The following is a 21,686-nucleotide window of genomic DNA, read 5'->3' on the forward strand; positions in this document are numbered from 1 at the left end:
CATCCATGTACATTAGCAAGTAACATCGAACCTTTCATGGTTCCAAAACCCTTGCAGAACTCTCAGGAAGCACAGACTTGCATTGCCCAATACACTGGCAACTATTATTGAAGGCTCTGTGGGACATTTAGTACACAGGAGCAGGCACCCAGCTCATAGAATGGACCAGGTTATGTCTTGGAGTGTCTCCCTTGCTTTTGTAGCATTCACTCACTTAGCATTTACCTGCGTGCTGGCACCATCGATGCCTTGCTGTGCCAGTTAGTGCAGTCATACAACTTGCATTACAGCTCAGCAGCCCTCGGTCTCGGGGGCATACGTCTTGTTCTACAGCTATGTGCTAGCCAGTCTCACACCTGCACAATGCGGCAGCAACTTATGTGCAGAGATACTGTATGGACAGCATGTCAGCCATGTCTCAAAGTCTTAGAGGAGTGGTCCTCACCAAAGTCCATGGAGGCACCTGTCAGCCTGATAGTCCTGGCAGAACAAGTGAAGGGCAGCACTCGATACCCGTCTAAGGGACTGGTCACAGTCAAATGTCGGGTCAGAGTGCTCTCGGTCATGTGTCTGTGTATCTGCAGTCCAAGAAGTGGTTCATGGTCAGTCCTGTGGCACCTCAGTGGCCAGTCTGGGAGGTAAGGTCCAACCTCTCCAGTCAGGGGTCTGGGCACTTATCAACCAGGGCTGCCTGCATAAGTTGATTGAGGGAGTGGGCAATAGTTATTCACTGGGATCTGTCCACAGAAACTAGAAGATAAGAAGTTGGGAGGGAAAGATGGCACAATGCTGAAGGAATGAGACTCGTGAATCAATCCTTTTGAGTTGGGCTGCAAGCTGGGGAATGAGGTCATGAAAATAATGATGGAGGGGGCAACAATAATTGCAAAAGGATGATATGGTAAAGCATCCATGGGAAGTGTGTCAAATGGGAGGGGGTTTGTCCACAATCACGAGGACCCTGGCTATGAGGTGGGGAGAGTATAAAACTGTATGTGGTACAGTTACCTCATATACCTGTGGAAGGGTAGGCAGATGCTGACTCATGTAGAGGGACTGGCTAGGGACCTGTGGAGGTGCAAACAAATACAAAAACGTTGGACAAATTCAGCAGGTCTGTCAACAACTGTGGAGAGAGAAACAGGAGATAGCAGGAACTGCAGATGCTGGAGAATCCGAGACAACGAGGTGCAGAGCTGGATGAACACAGCAGGCCAAGCAGCATCATAGGAACAGAAAGGCTGACGTTTCAGGCCTAGACCCTTCATCAGAAATGGGGGAGGGGAAGGGGGTTCTGAAATAAATAGGGAGAGAGGGGGAGGCGGATAGAAGATGGATAGAGGAGAAGATAGGTGGAGAGGAAACGGACAGGTCGAAGAGGCGGGGATGGAGCCAGTAAAGGTGAGTGTAGGTGGGGAGTTAGGGAGGGGATAGGTCAGTCCATGGAGGACGGACAGGTCAAGGCGGCGGGGTGAGGTTAGTAGGTAGGAGATGGGGGTGCGGCTTGAGGTGGGAGGAGGGGATAGGTGGGAGGAAGAACAGGTTAGGGAGGCAGGGATGGGTTTTTCTCTATCAAGTAATGGAAGCAAACGGTCTGGGATCATTCAATACACAATTATATGCTGAGATGGGATTGCAGATTTCTGTGGAAGAAAAGATATTTTCACAGTCTGAGAGTTCCAGGAGAAAACGCAGGCAAATCAGGTTGAGCGTTTTAAAAAAATGGTTTTAATCAAAGTTTGAATCATCAAGATACTGAAAGGTTAGCTCCACTCTGAATTTCAAAGATTGATGTGAAAATATTAACAACTTAAAATTTTTACTTCAGCAATTAGAAAAGTATTAGAAGTAAATTAGTTTTCAATGCTGAGTTGAAATCTAGTATAGATTGTTTGGTTAAATTCTGATGAGCAGAGAGATCTCGGCGTCCATGTGCATAGATCCCTGAAAGTTGCCACCCAGGTTGATAGGGTTGTTAAGAAGGCGTACGGTGTGTTAGGTTTTATTGGTAGAGGGATTGAGGTCATGTTGCAGCTGTACAAAACTCTGGTGCGGCCGCACTTGGAGTATTGTGTACAGTTCTGGTCACCGCATTATAGGAAGGATGTGGAAGCATTGGAAAGGGTGCAGAGGAGATTTACCAGGATGTTGCCTGGTATGGAGGGAAGGTCTTATGAGGAAAGGCTGAGGGACTTGAGGCTGTTTTCGTTAGAGAGAAAAAGGTTAAGAGGTGACTTAATAGAGACATACAAGATGATCAGAGGAATAGATAGGGTGGACAGTGGGAGCCTTTTTCCTCGGATGGTGGTGGCGAGCACGAGGGGACATAGCTTTAAATTGAGGGGTGATAGATATAGGACAGATGTCAGAGGTAGGTTCTTTACTCAGAGAGTAGTAAGAGCGTGGAATGCCCTGCCTGCAAAAGTAGTAGACTCGCCAACTTTAACGGCATTTAAATGGTCATTGGATAAACATATGGATGATAATGGAATAGTTTAGGTTAGATGGGCTTCAGATTGGTTTCACAGGTCGGTGCAACATTGAGGGCCGAAGGGCCTGTACTGCACTGTAATGTTCTATGTTCTATGTTCTATGATACAGTTTATGGAATATAGAAGAATCTGAGAAGAAATCAGGATAATGGTTTAATGTTGCATTTTGTGGGGCTGTAATTTCAATTAATCAATGAAGGATTCCACGTGAGAGATGGCTGATCTTATTCAAAATTGTGAGTTTTGAAGAAAGTGATCATCAACTGAAATAAACATTTTTTATCATCTTAATGAAGAGTACGTAGACTAAGATGCAATGATTTTGCTATTATACATAAGTAGACTGGAGTTTGTGATCATACAATCAGATATGTGAATGCAACGGGGAATCCAGAATCAATCGGGTTAGGTTGTGTGGAGAAAAAGCATTTGTATGAACAGAGCATAGAAGGGAACAAAAAGAATGCTGGCACAAGTTGTTTAAGCGAGTGGAAAAAGACTTACAGGTATATTAGAGAAGGAGATTTGGGAAGAAAATAGTCAGTAATGAACAGTTGGTGGGAGGCTCAATTTTAACTTATTCAAAACCCATTTGTTTACACAGAATTAAAACTGGACCATGATGTGAATACTTGTATGTGTTGAAAATCTGAATTGATTGTCATACTTTATAGGCAATAATGAATGGACAAAACAATTTCAAAATGCCAAGGTGTTGTCACAGCCAACATGACTTTCAAAAGAACTGCATAATAATTAGAGATATGTATTAATTTTTAACTCATCTCAGCAACAATATAAATCTCTTAGGAGTGTCAAATTATATTATAAATTTAATATATTACACAATTAAAAGAATCATTAAACAAATGATGCATACTGTTTTGGCTGTACGTAGTGCTATTATCAATCATGTGTAATGGATTATAAGGTTTGTCTCATGAGGTCAATAATAAACCTGGAATATTTATGACACAAAAATATTTTAGACCAAATAATTAAAAGAAGTTTTTGCAGACTGTTTCTTGTTCGTGAACTTTACATTTAATTGTAAGAACGGCCATCCACTCATATAGGTCAACTGTTGTAAGGATTAGAAATGCTAGAAAAATTATTTCCTAATTCTTGATTCAGGAATGCCTACTTCCCAAAACAAGGAAAAACTTCTTTTGTCAAGTTGCAGACTCTTTCAGTAACTGTGATTTCTGGGTCATGGAGCTGCAAGGGTTGCATTGTCAAAGGGAATCACTCAAATGAGATGGAAAGTGGCATTCCTTGCCTTGAGTTGTGCCTGATGTTCCTATTCTTCCTGATGATAAAATTTGTCAAAGAACAGTGCAGTGCAGAAGGATGCTGTGGGCCATGTAAGTGAGCCAGAAAAGAAATCTTGACACTTCTGAGCCAGGACAGGAAGGAGCAGTAGATAACACAGTGTGGAGCTGGAGGAACACAGCAAGCCAGGCAGCATCAGAGGAGCAGGAAAGCTGTTGTTTCAGGTCAGGACCCCCTCCCCATTTCTGAAGAAGAGTCCCAACCCGAAACGTCAGCTTTCCTGCTCCTCTGATGCTGCCTGGCCTTCTGTGTTCCTCCAGCTCCACACTGTGTTATCTCAGACTCCAGCATCAGCAGTTCTTACTATCTCTCAGGAAGGAGCAGTACATTTTGGGTGTGCTGTTCTTGTCCATTTCAGGGTAGGAAGACTCAAACTTTGTCATAAAGTCCTGGTGAGAACTAAATTGAAATAAGAGAGACTGTAAGTTAAAAACTGTATCTGGCATGATCTGTTTTTGCTACATCGGCAATTAAGAATTGGTGTGGGATGAAAATAAGTCTATTATTAACTGTCAAATATTTAAAATATTGAATAGAAAATTTGGAATGTAGCCTAAGTTTTTATTGAATGAAAATTGCCCATTTCACTCAAAACATTACAAATGTTATTTGTCCCCCATGCTTGAGATAACTGCGTCTAGCCAATTTGTTAATTATGAAAAAGGTGGAAAAAGTTACCAGTCACAAATCAGCAAAGTACACAGAAAAAACTAATCATATTATTTATTTATGTATCAAGGAGGCAATGGCCCAATGGTATTTTCACTGGACTGTTGATCCAGAGGTCCAGTAATGCTCTGGGGACCTGGCTTTGAATCCTGCCACAGCAGATGGTGGAAATGGAATTCAATAAAAATCTGGAATTAAGAGTCAAATGATGACTATGAATCCATTGTTGATTGTTGTGGAAAAACCCATCTAATGGCATTTAGGGAAGGACACTGCCATCCTTACCTGGTCTGGCCTACATGTGACTACAGACCCACAGCAATGTGGTTGACTTTTAATTGCCCTCTAGGCAATTAGGGATGGGCAATAAATGCTGCCTAACCAGAGACACCCTCATCCATTGAATGAATAAAAAAAAGTTATTTTAAACTACCATCATAAATCAACAGCTACCACTAAACATTACAATGGATTTGTCATAACTATATATGACTGAATCTCATTTTTTTTTTGGCTAGGTGTGCATTGCATCAAGTTTTTGGAGCATTTTTCACTGTGAGGCCTAATGAGTTTCCTAACAACTATCTCACCAAACTCACCTCATGAACTACCTCTCTCACCCTATGGCATATGGGCACACATCTGATTCCAGCCCACTCCTATCCTGTAGTGTTCTTAGAACAAGTCACTCCTGTTGAGATGTCTTGGAATTCACCCACATCCCTTGTATCCATGCCATCTTCAAAAGCCTATTGTTCATCTGGACAAGCTCTGTCAGTCAAAAGCCCTCTGCACTGTTTCTGACAGTTGCCCCAGACATAGCTGACAAAGATAAATTTGTGCCCTGCTTTGTGGGTTGGACCTGGAGGTCCTGCTGGATGGGGTCGTGCAGAGACGGGACTTCCTCTTTCTCCAGAAACAGCAGAGAAAGCCTTGATACCAGATCATGCCAGGTTTGAAGTTGCCATCCAGGTTAGAGCAGTCTTAGTCATCTGAAATTATGCCAGCTCTGTAGGAAGCAGATCAATATTCTTATCCATTCTGCAACATAGTGCCATCATCTTCTCTACAATATTTCATACTCACTCTATCTCTGATATTGTACCTACCTCTCATCAAGGCTTATGCTCGACCACTTTCACAATTGCCTGCAACATCTTCCCTCACTCACTGTCATCCACCCAACCACTGATAGCTCTAACCACTGATAGCACTGAAAGATGACAGCTAAAGAGACAAAATGACTTCAGTTGTAAATTCAATGGTTGTCTGGAGACAACATGTCTGGAACTGGTAGACTATAACACTGAAAAGTGTCAAGGAACTTCAAATAGAGAGAGAAGGTGACTTGAAATAATGAGGGGGCTGACTATTCCCCCACCCAGGCAGACAGCCAAGTTTTGCAGACAATTTTTGTGGTTTTCCCTTTCAGAAATATGCAAAAGAAGGGGATAAAAGTGAGCTTCGGCACTTTTCTATGTGTTATCGTAAGGCTCTTGTGGACTAGAGTGTGTTGAGTATCCAATGGAAGTCACACCTTGAGAACAGCTGGTAAGCTGCAAACCACTTGAAAAAGGATTCAGGACAAAGAAACTTCAATCAGCCTACTGAACTGGAATCTGAAAAATCGACTGTTCCACTTCCAACAACAGCATTACCAGTGCAACCCAATAATGGACATAGCATTATCTTGTTTGCTCTTCACAAACAATTCAAAGATTGAGTCATGCAACCTTTTAAGTTAACTTTTATCTTTTTGGACTGACCTCATATTTCTAATCTGTGTTATGCACGCTGCGTTAGCATTTCCTCTTGCAGGCAGAAATTAATAAAGTCACCATTTTGTTAATTCAAGAAATCCAGGATAAATTAGCTCTTTTTAAAACATAAGTTTGGTAGTCTGGGGAAAAAGGATCCTTTTAAAATTAGAGACAACAAGGTGCAGGGCTGGATGAACACAGCAGGTCAAGCAGCATCATAGGAGCAGAGAGGCTGACGTTTCGGGCCTAGACCCTTCATCAGAAAAGGGCTGACGTTTCGGGCCTAGACCCTTCATCAGAAAAGCGGCTGACGTTTCGGGCCTAGACCCTTCATCAGAAAAGGGCTGACGTTTAATTAACTCTGTTGCAGCTGAGGAGGTGGGTCAATAAAGAAGGAGAGCTATTACATTCCTTTCTCAACTGGGAGTTTAAATTATTTGGCGTATCCTGCTTGGAACCCTAATGAATTGAGGGACCTTTTATGGGGCCTAGTCATAAATATAATAAAATATTTTATTATTTGTCCAGTTAAATGTGCTTAGTATTTTCTTAGCTTGGTTTTGGGTTTGTTTTTTTTCCTGATGAAGCACTTTCTATAATTTTGTTTTTCCCAATGTATTTCAATTTACTGGGCAAGTACTAATGACATTCTGTTACCCCCCAAAACAAAAGTGAACTTACGTGAAAAGGATCTTTTTCTTGGATTTTATTTGTGCATTAGAAGTTAGTTCAGTACAGTGACTGAATTCAGAAAGATTTACATGCTAGATGTTACAAAATGACTAAATTCAAATTCTTTACTTCCTTAAAAGGAGTTAACTCATTTATCAAATTAACTAATTCCACCATTGGAGAGAAGAATTTGATACAAATATATTAAAACATAATTCATCACGGTAATTACAGGGTTTACATCAATGAAAGAACTAACCTTCGTTTATAAATTTCTTCCGCAGTTCCAGATCGTATCAATGCATTTCACAACCAATGAACTATTTTTGAAGTGGAGTCATTGTTGTAGTCAGGATTATGCAGGAAGGTTAGAAGATGAATGCAGTTCTGTCTAACTAAATTCATTTTATTTTCCCAGTGCCTATAACCTGGAATAGGGATAAATACTTTTATTAATCTCCTTTTTCTGTTTTTTGCAGAAATATAAGGAACATGAGAAAACAGTATCTGTTCAAGAAATAGATGGACTCCAGCTTGTCAAAAAACTGGCAAAGGATATGGAAAGAATGTTTCGCAATAAAGCTGAAGCAGTAAGAGTAAGTACATCTCCAAGATAGGTAGAACAATTTTTATGACAATGTGCATCCCATCATAACCCAGTTTGCTTTTCATTTACCATTATAAAGGTATTTTCGGTCATGAAAACCTTCAAAGGAAATTTTCTGAAATTAATAATTGTGACAAATAACCTTTACTTCAGTGCAAATGCACACAGAGAATCAGAGAATGGTTGTAATATAGGAGGAGGGCATTCCGCCCTGTGTATCCATACCAGCTCTTTGTAGGAGCTAGTCCTGGATTCCCAATCCCCTGATTTTACGTGCGAGCCCTGCATTTTTTTTTCTATTCAGATAATGATCCAATTTCCTTTGAAAGCTGCAAGTGAATCTGCTTATATCACACCCTCATTATAGATCCGGGCCACTCTCTGTCAAAATAAAGTTTTCTCATGTTGCCTTTGGCTATTTTGTCAAACACATGAAATGCGTGTTCTCAATCTTTCTGCTAATAGAAGCATTGTGTCCCTATCTACTCACTCCAACCTTTTGATGATTTTGAACACCCCTATAAAATCTCTTCTCTACCGTCAGTTTTCTAAGGAGAACTGTCTCAGCCTCTCCAATCTATGTAACTGAGGTCCTTCTTCTTTGGAATCTTGATCGTTCATCTTTTCTTTACCCTTTCTAATGCCTGCACATTCTTCTTAAAGGGCAGGTGCCCAGAATTCAATATGATACCTGAGTTAAGGATGACCCAGTGAATTATGAATTTCATGTAACTTGTGTGCTTTTCTACTGTAAGCTATTACTTTTAAAGATCGGGACCCACTGTATTTTGTTAACTGCTTTTCAAAATCCAGCTTCTTGTGCGTGTTGCACATATGGTTATCCAGGGCTGGAGACATTTCCTGGAAATTTCACATTGACCTGTGTGTGCTGAACTAGTTTGAGTGCTCTGTCATGCCTTCATTTATGACGCTATTAAATGATTTAACAGAATTAAACTTAAGAATTAAGTAAATAAGATGGTGCAGTGACAGCACACTGTGCACATGATTGATGAAGAGTGAATCTGCATTCTACTGATAAGAATGTAATCCTTCTGCTCGGAATTACCCAGAAGTTACATCCAAATATGAAAAATATTAATTTTATAAGGCAATTAATGCACATTCTAAGCTAATCAAAATATGCGTTGCGTGTCCTCTTCAGGGGCCTGGCAGTAAAGCCTGTCTTTTCTGGTGAGATGAAATGACTGCAACTATGAATGGGTACCCATTGCATGATTTCTTTTAGATTAACAAAGCTACTTGTAATACTGTACATGCTTTCAATTGGTCAGCATTACTGTGCAACTGCAATGGTACATCCTTTTGTAGCCTGCCCAATTGAAGGTCTCATGTAAGTCATCTGCAGAAGTTTTTATGTGCAGTCTCATCATGCCCTGTGCTGCGTGTCTGGACTATGCCAGGCATTTCCTCACAGTGGTTCATGAACTTTTGAATTTGTTCGATCGTAGCCTCCTTTTATATTTCACGTGTTTCAATTTAAAATATCCAGCAGGAGTTTTGGGCTTTAGTTAAGATTAAAGGTTAACTTATTACGGAATGCTATTAAGTAAAAGGCACGAAGTTATTCGCTAAAGTACACGGACAAAATGCTAATGAAGGGAAAGGATAAAAGACTCTTATAAAGATGAAAATAAGATCAGTATTGAAGATTGTAGCAAGACTGTTATTTGCTCGAAGGCTCCTTTTCCAAAGTAAAGGGATTGAAACGTTGAAGTCAGAGTTCAGCAGCTGCGATGCCTTCTGCCATCGAATAATTGGAGGTTGTTCTCAGAGGTGGACTGAGCAAAACAGGTCTTACAAGTAAATGAAGGCTCCTCTGCTTTGCTTTTATCGTGCTTTAGATTGTGTCTCTTGACAGCTGGGTTCAGTACTGCAGGCCTGGAATTCTTTCTCCTGTTTCTGTATTGAGAAGCAATGATTGCTTCAAAGTATCTCTCTCATGGTCTTTACACAAAATTGTTGCTCAAAACCAGACTTTTAAACGGATTAAAACTTAAAATGGTTGTTAAGTCAAAACTGTTATACCATTCTTCTACTTTAGATATTGGGTTGGCCTAGGTCTAGGCACAGATCCATCCATTATCTTTTAGTCAAAGCAATTAATGTCTGTCTCAACAGTTAGTTTGATAGCACTCATCCTGTCAAGTTGTTAGTAAAATAGGAAGAACCATTCACACCTGCAGGGAAGTGTGGTCAAGGAATTACTGTTTATCCCTGGAAATATTCATTGAATTTCAAAAGCTCTCTTGTAATGTTTTCTTGAGATAATCACATTCTGGTCTCAATGTCAGCTGAACTAGCAGGGGTAGTCATGTGACTTCTGTAAGCCATTTCATTGGATTCTCTGCGTTTATTTTAAATGCAGGTTAGTCTTCTTTGAAAAATATATACTATAACTACACATTTATGATACCTGACTGCAGTGCATTCATGGTCGGTGTCTCACCTTGTGTGGATCCCACCAATAAGATACAGCCAATGTATCTGAACTGATGCTGCCACTCCAAAACAAAGTGATGGGGCTGTGCCTTCTTCATCAGACCATCACCTCTTCTTGGTGTTCATCCACATACTAGCTAGACTGCTGTTTTCTGAAAGCAAAACAACACAAAAGTCAAGTTGTGAAGGTAATGTAAAAAAGCAAGAGGTATATGTTTATACCATCTGCAGCTTGTAAATCAGAAGAAATCTTGGAATGAACAGCAAATAGGATCTGCCAAGAGTGGATTTGATATGAGTATACCACCATTTTCAAAGGTTTTGTCCCTCCTGTTGACAAAGGACTCAGCAGTGGTCAACACTGACTCCTTTATGGGGTAAGGACATTCAGTTAGCTATGCTGCTTCTATTGTGCAAGGTTATGCACCTTGTCCTCCACTAGAGACGGATGTATGTGAATGTGTGCAGTCTGTTGCTTGATGTAACTATTATGATTGAATAGCTGGCAGTGTGTGCATTTGGATGATTTGAGAAATAGTTGAAGCTACTGGTATGGATGGTGGGATATATATGACTTGAAGATGCAATTGCTGATCTTGATCACTCACGCAAACTCATTTACCTTCCAGCTGCACTGCATGTGGATGCAGTGGAGACTTAGTCTTAAATTCCAGTGTTGACTACCAAGGCTACTGGCTCCCATTGTCTTCTTACTTTGTGTGTGGAGGGCCTCCTGAGAACCCAGGATACCTCTCCTCTTTTCTATTACCTCCTGGAAGACCTTCACAGTGCAGCATTTAAGCACTTTGGATCCTTTTCTCTCCCATGTTGTGTTATTCTTCTTTATTTCCCGGTCAGATTTACTTGCAGCACAATCATCAGCACTAATCCAGCCTCAAAGGGCCTCCTATGGTGCAAACTAGCTTGAGGCAATGCAGCCTAGCATTAAGTATTGTTTGCGAGTTGCAATAATGGGCCTTTACTGCTGAAACATCCGATGAGCAGTATGGTTGCCGCTGGCTGCATAAACAGACAACATGAAGATTATGTACTGCCTGCAGTTCAAACAAAGGACACAGAATAATCATGCACCTATTTTCAGAGGCTACCCTATTAAGCCCCCTATTTGCAAATGTTATCAAGTTAACACCTGGGGAAGCCAGTGTCCTAGGAAGCAATGGCCAGAAGTATCATTGCTAGACTATTAATCCAGAAACTCAACTAATGTTCTGGGGACCCGGGTTTGAATCCGGCTGCAGCAGATGGTAGAATTTAATTTGACAAATCTGGAATTATGAATCTACTGATGATGACGCTTGTCGGAAAACTCCTCTGGCTCACTAATGTCCTTCAGAAAAGGAAACCTGCCATCCTCACCTGGTCTGGGCTACATGTGACTGCAGAGCTACTGCAATGAGGTTGACCCTCAACTGCCCTCTGAAGTGGTCTAGCAAGTTGTATCAATCACTACAATGTCTCAACAAAGAAATGAAAACAGACAGACTCTCTGGCATTGACCTAGGCACTGGAAAAGACAATGGCAGAAACGGACTTGCCAATCCCTCCTTACTAACATTTGGAGGCAAGCATCAAAATTGAGAGAGCTATCTCACAGACTAGTCAAGCAATAGTCTGACATAATCATACTCACGGAATCATAGCTTACAATGTCCCAGAACATCACCATCATCATCAGTGTATATGTCCTGTCCCACTGATAGGGTAGACCCAGCAGAGGTGGCAGCATAGTGGTATATGGTCAGGAAGCAATCCTCAACATTGACTCCGGACCCCATGGAGTCTCTTGGCATCAGGTTAAACATGGGCAAGGAAATGTCCTTGCTGATTACCACATACCATCCTCCTGCAGCTGATGAATCAATACTCCTTTGTATTGAACAATACTTGGAGGAAACACTGAGGGTGGCAAGGGTGCAAAATGTACTCTGGGTAGTGGATTTCAATGTCTAACAGCAAGAGTAACTCAGCAGCAACTTTATTGATCGAGTTGATCAGGTCCTAAGGGACACAGCTGTTAGACTGGTGGTGAGGAAACCAACAAGAGGGAAAACATATTTGACCTCATCCTTACCGATCTGCCAGCTACAGATATTTCTGTCCATGATAGTATCATCGGTAAGAGTGACCACTGCACAGTCCTTGTGGAGACAAAGTCCTCCCTTCACATTGAGAATACTCTGCATTGTGTTTTGTAGCACTATCACCATGCTAATGGGACAAACTTCAAATAGATCTAGCAACTCAAGATTGGGCGTCTATGCGGCGCTGAGAGCCATCAACAGCAGAATTGTACTTCAGCACAATCTGTAACCTCATGGCCCGGCATATCCCCTACTGAACCGTTACCATCAAGCCAGGGGATCAACCCTGGTTCAATTAAGATGCAGGCGGGCATGCAAGGAGCATCACCAGGCATACTTAAAAATGAGGTGTCAACCTCCTAAAGCAACCAAGCAGGACTCCTTGTATCCCAAACAGCACAGGCAGCAAGCAATAGACAGAGGTAAGCAATTCCACAGTCAACAAATCAGGTACAAGTTCTGCAGTCCCTGCCACATCCAGTCGTGAATGATGGTGGACAATTAAACAACTCATTGGAGAAGGAGGCTCCACAAATATCTCCATTGTTAATGATGGAAGAGGCCAACACATCAGTGCAAACGATAAGGCTGAAGCATTTTCAGCAGTCTTCAGCCAGAAGTGCCAAGTAGACGATTCATCTCGGCCTCCTCCAGTGGTCCCTAACATTACAGATACCAGTCTCCAGCCAATTTGATTCACTCTACGTGATATCAAGAAACGGCTGGTAACGTTGGATACTGCAAGTGCTACAGGCCCTGACAACATTCTGGCAATAGTACTAAATATTTGTGCTGCAGAACTAGCCAAGATCTTTCAGTACAGTTATGACATTGGCATCTATTGACAATGTAGAAAATTGCCCAGGTATATCCTGCGCAGAAAACAGGATAAATCCAAATCGGCCAATTACTGCCCTATCAGTCTACTCTTGATCATCAGTAAAGTGATGGAAGGTGTCATCAACAGTGCTATCAAGCAGTAGCTTCTCAGTGATGCCCAGTTTGGCTTCTGCCAGGGCCACTCAGCTCCTGGCCTCATTACAGACTTGATTCAAACATGGACAAAGAAGCTGAATTCCAGAGGTGAGGTGAGAATAACAACACTTGACATCATCCCGCATTTGGCTGAATGTGCATTATCTAGCCTTAGAAAAACTGGAATCAGTGGGTATCAAAGTGCAAACTTTCCGCTGGTTGGAGTCATACCTGACACATTGGAAGATGGCTCTGGTTATTGGAGATCAGACATTTCAGCTTCAGGACATCTCTGTGGGAGTTCCTTAGGGTAGTGTCCTGGGCCCAGATATCTTGGCAGTGCACCATCAATGACGTTCCCTCCATCATAAAGTCAGAAGTGCGGACGTTTGCTGATAATTACACAATGTTAAGCACTACGCGCAACTCCTTGGGCACTGCAGCAATCCGTGTTCAAATGCCACAAGATCTGGACAATATCCAGGTTTGGGCTGATAAGTGGTAAATAACATTCACACCACACAAGTGCCAGGTAACGACAATCTCCAATAAGTGGCAATCTAACCACCACACTTTGACAATCAATGGTGTTACTATCACTGAATTCCTGCGCAATCAACATCTTTGGGGTTACCATTGACCAGAAACTCAGCTGGACTTGCTACATAAATACAGTGGCTACAAGAGGTCAGAGGCTAGGAATACTGCAGCAAGTAACTCAGTTCCTGAGTCCCCAAAGCCTGTCCACCATCTACAAGGCACAAGTCAGGAGTGTGATGGAATACTCCCCACTTGCCTGGATGAGTGCAGCTCTAACAACACTAAAGAAGCTTGACACCATCCAGGACAAAGCAGCCCGCTTGATTGCCACTCCCTCCACCACTGACACTCAGTAGCAGCAGTGTGTAGTATCTCCTAGATGCACTACAGAAATTCAACAAAAGATCCTCAGAGACCACCTTCCAAATCCACAACCACTTCCATCTACAAGGACAAGGGTGACAGATACATGGAAACACTACCACTTGCAAGTTCCCCTCCAAGCCACTCACCACCTAGACTTGTTAATATATCGCTGTTCCTTCACTGTCACTGTGTCAGAATCCTGGAATTCTCTCACTTAGGGCATTGAGGGTCTACCTACAGCACATGGACTGCAGCGGTTCAAGAAGGCAGCTCACCACCACCTTCTCAAGGGCAACTAGGGATGGGCAGCAAATATTGGCCAGCTAGCGATGCCCATGACCTATGATTAAAGACATAATAAAAAAGCTAATGCAATCTGACAGTGAACCTCGTGTAGCACAGGGTCAAGGATATGTATATAACCTGCATGGGACAATAGATTTCCATGTCATTGGAACCAAAATATCACCTACATGAGATCTCATATGCAAGGTCATGGAAATATTTCAAAAATATTTTAAAAATTCTCTTGTCCTATGAGAGTTTGCTCGTCACCTGATCGAGAGCCCTTGTTTAGTCCAGGTGAGGATATGATAGGCCAGTATGTCTCATTCACTTGATATGTTGGCTTCCAAATGTATACCAGATGTTTCTCAGGCATTGAAAACTCACAGCATTGGGTATGTAAGCCTTTCGCCTTGGTGGCTTTGTATCATTGGCTCTTTTTAGGAAGGGTGGCTACTGGATACTCCCATGTAAAATTTTTGGACTGGTTTGCAGTACTTCTGTCAAATCCCTAAAATTTCAGGTCCTATAAATGCAGGCTTTCACATTGAAATGATTATTGCATTTTTAACCAATGGAGAATGTTCGTCAGAGGCAGTAAGAAAAGCAAAGTCAAAGTCAGAGAGATAAAGGGGTTTCCATTCTCACAGAGCTAGGTTAGAACTCAGGACCAGGAGCAAAGTTGTAAAATAGCATGTTGGGTTGGCGTTACAGTCACCAAGTTACCTTGCTATAGCCATGGTTAGTACAGCTAAGGTTTGGAGCCTTTGGACAGCTAAATGGGGAAAACTTATATCACCAGTGAACTTTCCTGATGAAGTCTCAAGCCTGGCAAAGAACTAGAAGTAGTTTCCCAGCATCTTACTTGGGGAACAGCAGTGCCTCATCTCACTCACCCAAAACGACGCGATCATCTGAGCTGTAGACACAGGCTAGCTGTGGCCATGCATGTTTTTAAGAGGATTTTTCACAAAGCTGCAGAGAGCCTTTCAATTCTGAAATGGATTTTTGGTCTCTGATGTACCTCAGCTTCATCAGCTTCTTCCAATTTGACATTGCTATCAGCCCTCATCTTAGTCTTCCAGCCTTCCCCATCTGTATTTGCATGGAACTACAGAAAGTGGCTTCTTAATTTAAAATGACACCCAAACAGACAAATAAAATTGCATAAATAAAAGCAGAAAGCACTGTGGATGCTGTAAATCAGGAACAAAAATGGAAGTTGCTGGAAAAGCTGAGCAGGTCTGGCAGCATCAGTGAAGAAAAAATCAGAGTTAACATTTCGGGTCTGGTGACCCTTCCTCAGAAGTGATGGTAGAACATAGAACATAGAACATAGAACATTGCCGCGCAGTACAGGCCCTTCGGCCCTCGATGTTGCGCCGACCTGTGAAACCAATCTGAAGCCCATCTAACCTAAACTATTCCATTATCATCCATATGTTTATCCAGTGACCATTTAAATGCCCTTAAAGTGGGCGAGTCTACTATTTTTGCAGGCAGGGCATTCCACGCCCTTACTACTCTCTGAGTAAAGAACCTACCTCTGACATCTGTCCTATATCTATCACCCCTCAATTTAAAGCTATGTCCCCTCGTGCTAGCCATCACCATCCGAGGAAAAAGGCTCCCACTGTCCACCCTATCTAATCCTCTGATCACCTTGTATGTCTCTATCAAGTCACCTCTTAACCTTCTTCTCTCTAACGAAAACAGCCTCAAGACCCTCAGCCTTTCCTCATAAGACCTTCGCTCCATACCAGGCAACATCCTGGTAAATCTCCTCTGCACCCTTTCCAATGCTTCCACATCCTTCCTATAATGCGGTGACCAGAACTGTACACAATACTCCAAGTGCGGCCGCACCAGAGTTTTGTACAGCTGCAACATGACCTCATGGCTCCGAAACTCAATCCCTCTACCAATAAAACCTAGCATACTGTACCCCTTCTTAACAACGCTATCAACCTGGGTGGCAACTTTCAGTGATCTATGCACATGGACACCGAGATCTTTCTCCTCATCCACACTACCAAGAATCTTACCATTAGCCCAGTACTTTGTATTCCTGTTACTCCTTCCAAAGTGAATCACCTCACACTTTTCCGCATTAAACTCCATTTGCCACCTCTCAGCCCAGCTCTGCAGCTTATCTATGTCCCTCTGTAACCTGCAACATCCTTCCGCACTATCCACAACTCCACCAACTTTGGTGTCATCCGCAAATTTACTAACCCATCCTTCTACGCCCTCATCCAGGTCATTTATAAAAATGACAAACAGCAGTGGCCCCAAAACAGATTCTTGAGGTACACCACTAGTAACTGAACTCCAGGATGAACATTTCCCATCAACCACCACCCTCTGTCTTCTTATAGCTAGCCAATTTCTGATCCAAACCGCTAAATCACCCTCAATCCCATGCCTCCGTATTTTCTGCAATAGCCTACCATGGGGAACCTTATCAAACGCTTTACTGAAATCCATATACACCACATCAACTGCTTTACCCTCATCCATCTGTTTGGTCACCTTCTCAAAGAACTCAATAAGGTTTGTGAGGCACGACCTACCCTTCACAAAACCGTGTTGACTATCCCTAATCAAATTATTCCTTTCTAGATGATTATAAATCCTATCTCTTATAATCCTTTCCAACACTTTACCCACAACCGAAGTAAGGCTCACTGGTCTATAATTACCAGGGTTGTCTCTACTCCCCTTCTTGAACAAGGGACAACATTTGCTAGTCTCCAGTCTTCTGGCACTATTCCTGAAGACAATGACGACATAAAGATCAAAGCCAAAGGCTCTGCAATCTCCTCTCTAGCTTCCCAGAGAATCCTAGGATAAATCCCATCCGGCCCAGGGGACTTATCTATTTTCACACCTTCCAGAATTGCTAACACCTCCTCCTTATGAACCTCAATCCCGTCTAGTCTAATAGACTGTATCTCAGTATTCTCCTCGACTACATTGTCTTTTTCCTGTGTGAATACTGACGAAAAATATTCATTTAGCACCTCTCCTATCTCTTCGGACTCCACGCACAACTTCCCACTACTGTCCTTGACCAGCCCCAATCTTACTCTAGTCATTCTTTTATTCCTGACATACCTATAGAAAGCTTTAGGGTTTTCCTTGATCCTACCTGCTAAAGACTTCTCATGTCCCCTCCTGGCTCTTCTTAGCTCTCTCTTTAGGACCTTCCTGGCTAACTTGTAACTCTCAAGCGCCCTAACTGAGCCTTCACGCCTCATCTCTACATAAGCCTCCTTCTTCCTCTTGACAAGAGATTCAACTTCTTTAGTAAACCACGGTTCCCTCGCTCGACCACTTCCTCCCTGCCTGACAGGTACATACTTCTCAAGGACACGCAGTAGCTGTTCCTTGAACAAGCTCCACATTTCAATTGTGCCCAGCCCCTGCAGTTTCCTTCTCCATCCTATGCATCCTAAATCTTGCCTCATCGCCTCATAATTGCCTTTCCCCCAGCTATAACTCTTGCCCTGCGGTATATACCGATCCCTTTCCATCGCTAAAGTAAACATAACCGAATTGTGGTCACTATCACCAAAGTGCTCACCTACCTCCAAATCTAACACCTGGCCTGGTTCATTACCCAGTACCAAATCCAATGTGGCCTCGCCTCTTGTTGGCCTATCTACATACTGTGTCAGGAAACCCTCCTGCACACATTGGACAAAAACTGACCCATCTGAAGTACTCGAACTATAGCGTTTCCAGTCAATATTAGGAAAATATCAGTTTATATGCAGAAGATAGGGAGGTGGAGGGGTTAAGAAGTAAACAATAGGTGGGGATAGGACCCAAAGAGAGAGAAGAGCAGTTGGGTAGACAAAGGAGTTGATAATGATCTGACTAGGAGGGTGAATAGCTGTTAATGGGGACTGTTAGTGACCAACAAGAGGTAATGTGTAATGGCAGACTATGTGATAGCAAGGACTGGTGTGTGGGATAGGGGGCTAGGATATGGGAGAGTTTAGGGTCCAAAATTATTGTACTCAGTATTGAGTCCGGAGGGCTGCAGCGTCCCCAAGTGGAAAATGAGGTGTTGTTCTTCCAGCTTGTGCTGAGCTTCGCTGGAACACTACAGCAAGTCAGAGACAGACATGTTGGCCAGGGAACAGGGTGATGTGTTAAAGTGGCAGGCAACTGGAAGCTCAGGGTCTTTTTTGTGAACAGAACGTATACGTTCTGTGAAGCGGTCACCCAGCCTACGCTTTGTTTCCCGAATATAGAGGAGACCACATTGTGAGCAGCGAATGCAGGAGATACCTCTGACGATTTACGCCAGTTTCAAAATTTCCGGTTTACAGGCTCCAGCCCCCTCCTCTTTACCTTGGACGTACAATCCCTTTATGCGTCCATCCCGCACAAGGATGGTCTCAAGGCTGTCTGCTTCTTTCTGGAGCAACGTCCTGAACCATTCTCACCCTCCTCTGCTTGGCCAAACTCATCCTTCACCCTCAACAATTTCTCTTTTAACTCCTCTCATTTTCTTCAGGTCAGAGGGGTGGTCATGGGCATCTGCATGGGCCCTAGTAGTGCCTGTCTCTTTGTGGGTACAGGGAACATTCCTTGTTCCAGTCCTATGCTGGACCCCATCCTCAACTCTTTCTCTGATATATCGATGATATCATTGGTGCTGCATCATTCTCTTGTTTGGAATTGGAAAAGTTCATTGATTTTGCTTCCAATTTCCATCCTGCCCTCATTTTCACCTGCTCTATCTCTGACTCCTCCCTTCCCTTCCTCAACAACTCTGTTTCCATTTCTGGGGATTAATATCCACTGGCCATTAATATCCACTATAAACCCACTGACTCCCACAGCTACATGGACTATACATTCTCACACCCTGTTTTCTGTAAAGACTCCATCCCATTCTCTCAGTTCTTTCATCTCCGTCACATATGTTCAGAAGAGACCAACTTCGACAAGGGAGCCTCTGAAATGTCCACCTTCTTCCTCAAGTGAGGATTCCCCAGAACCATTGTCGACAGGGTCTGACCCATCTCTCACACTTCTGCCCTCACCCCCTCTCTTCCCTCCCGCAACAGCCCTTGTCCTTACCTACCATCCCACCAGCATCCACATCCAGAAGATCATCAGCCACCATTTCCACCACCTCCAGCAAGATGCTACCACCAGACACATGTTCCCCTCCCCTCCCTTGTCCACCTTCTGCAGGGACTGTTCCCTCCAGGACACTATGTTTCACTCTTCCTTCATTCCCAACACCACCCTCCACAGCCAACGCACCTTCCCCTGCAACTGCTGAGGTGCACCCCACCCCCGACCTCATCCCAAGACCAGCCCTCCCCTCATCCCCGCCTCCTTGACCTGTCTGTCTTCTCTCCCACCTATCCGCCCCTCCCTTCTCACTGGCCAACCACCACCCCACTTCCTCCCTACACTTACCTTTACTAGCTTCATCCCCGCCTCCTTGACCTGTCCGTCTTCTCTCCCACCTATCCACTCCACTATCCACCTTCTATCACCGACCCCCCTTTCTATTTCTCTCGGAGCCCCCTTTCCCTTTGCCATTTCTGAGTAAGGGTCCAGACCCAAAACATCAGCTTTCCTGCTCCTCTGATGCTGCCTGGCCTGCTGTGTTCCTCCAGCTCCACACCTTGTTATCTCATACTCCAGCATCAGCAGTTCCTACTATCTCTGAGGTGCAACACCTGCCCCTTTACCTCCTCCCTCCCCAATATCCAAGGATCCAAAGACACTTTCCAGGTGAAGCAGCTCTTCATCTGCACTTCCCATAATCTAGTCTCCTGCATTCGCTGCTCACAATGTGGTCTCCTCTACATTGGGGAAATTGAGTGTAGACTGGGTGACCGCTTCACAGAACATCTACATTCTGCTCGCAAAAAAGACCATAAACTTCCAGTTTCGTGACACTTTAACACATTACCCTGTTCCCTGGTCAAAATCTCTGTCTCTGGCTTGTGTTCATCCAGCTCTACACCTTGTTATCTCAGATTCTCCAGCATCTGCAGATTCTCCAGCATCCCTGGTCAAAATCTCTGTCTCTGGCTTGTGTTCATCCAGCTCTACACCTTGTTATCTCAGATTCTCCAGCATCTGCAGTTCCTACTATCTCTGCTCTTCTCTCTCTTTGGGATGTATCCCCACCTATTGTTTACTTCTTACTCCCTTCCCCTCCCTATCTTCTGCATAAAAAACAACTTTTTCCTAGTTACCATCAGTTCTGAGGAAGGGTGACCAGACCTGAAACGTTAACTCTGGTTTTTCTTCACAAATGCTGCCAGACCTGCTGAGCTTTTCCAGCAACTTCTTTTTTTGTTTTTGAATAAAGTGGCGTAACTGTGGTTATAGTGATATAAAGCACCAATTTAATAACATACTTATATTTTTCCATTCATAGGCCTTAGATTATTTATGATTTCTCTTAGAGGAAATTAAAACACATCTGAAACATTTAAACTTATCAGACTACTCACATCACCGGTACATTTTATAGGCAGTGTCGTCTGTTGAGAAGCTAGTTGTTGTAATTAATTGTTTGCATTTTGAGCTGTTTACATAAACTCAGTATCTACATGATTAGTTTGCAGTTTTTACAACCTCTGAGAGAGAAAAACCAGGCGTTGTTTACAACCAGCTGTTGATTTGCTGGAACATATCCCGTGTTATTGGTGAAGACCAATTTCATCCCTGGTATTGTTTTTCAAGTTTGTAGTATTTCCTTAGCACCAAATATAAATCACAGCTCATTTGCTTCATCCTGAATGCTGAGAAAGTCACAGGACAAGTTAAACATTTCACACCTTTGGACAGCTAATTGTTTAAAAGTACAATACACCACTTTATTACCTTTTCCATTCTCTCCCTAAAAATGACAATTATTTTTCTTCCTTTGCATCACAGCCTTTCATTCTGACTGCTTTTTTGCAAGTTAGTTGTGTCACATTGTTAAGTTTTGAGTCACCTACATTTTCTAGTTTTAGGTTCTTTTCTTGGACATTTATCTTTCTCACATGCGTTGCTCATTTTCATTTCTCAGCAACCTGACTAACTCTGAAAGCACTTCGGAAAATGTACTGAACATGCCAACTGTGTGGAGATTTGGTTGAACAAACACAAATTGACTTCTGAGCTTGTCAGCATCAAGCCATATCACTAAATCCTATCAACATACTATATGGCAGCTGTATTAAATGTACACAGTTCATATAGTCAGAGAATATAAAAATAAATTGCTTAGTAGGATGGTAACTTTATCAGAAATTAAGAGAAAATGAAATTGGTGAGATTTTCTGCCCGCAGTAATTGCTCAGAAGAAAATGTCCCATTGTTTCAAATTCATTTTAAATATATAGCGAAGCATATGTTCTTTATGAAAATAATTTCTAGTCACAGTTTGTGT

The 21,686-nt window shown here is 42.7% G+C and overlaps 1 protein-coding gene across 1 annotated transcript in view; it reads left to right on the top strand.

Moving 5' to 3' along the window:
• Positions 1 to 21,686, top strand: part of cacna2d3a (calcium channel, voltage-dependent, alpha 2/delta subunit 3a) — a 791,006-nt gene that overhangs the window by 136,790 nt on the left and 632,530 nt on the right. Inside the window, exon 3 of the mRNA XM_048606724.1 lies at positions 7,405 to 7,521. Coding sequence (XP_048462681.1) covers positions 7,405 to 7,521 — 117 coding nt within the window. The remainder of the gene's footprint in view (positions 1 to 7,404; positions 7,522 to 21,686) is intronic.

Source organism: Rhincodon typus, chromosome 16 (assembly GCF_021869965.1).
Source record: "Rhincodon typus isolate 14 chromosome 16, sRhiTyp1.1, whole genome shotgun sequence".
Taxonomy (NCBI): domain Eukaryota; kingdom Metazoa; phylum Chordata; class Chondrichthyes; order Orectolobiformes; family Rhincodontidae; genus Rhincodon; species Rhincodon typus.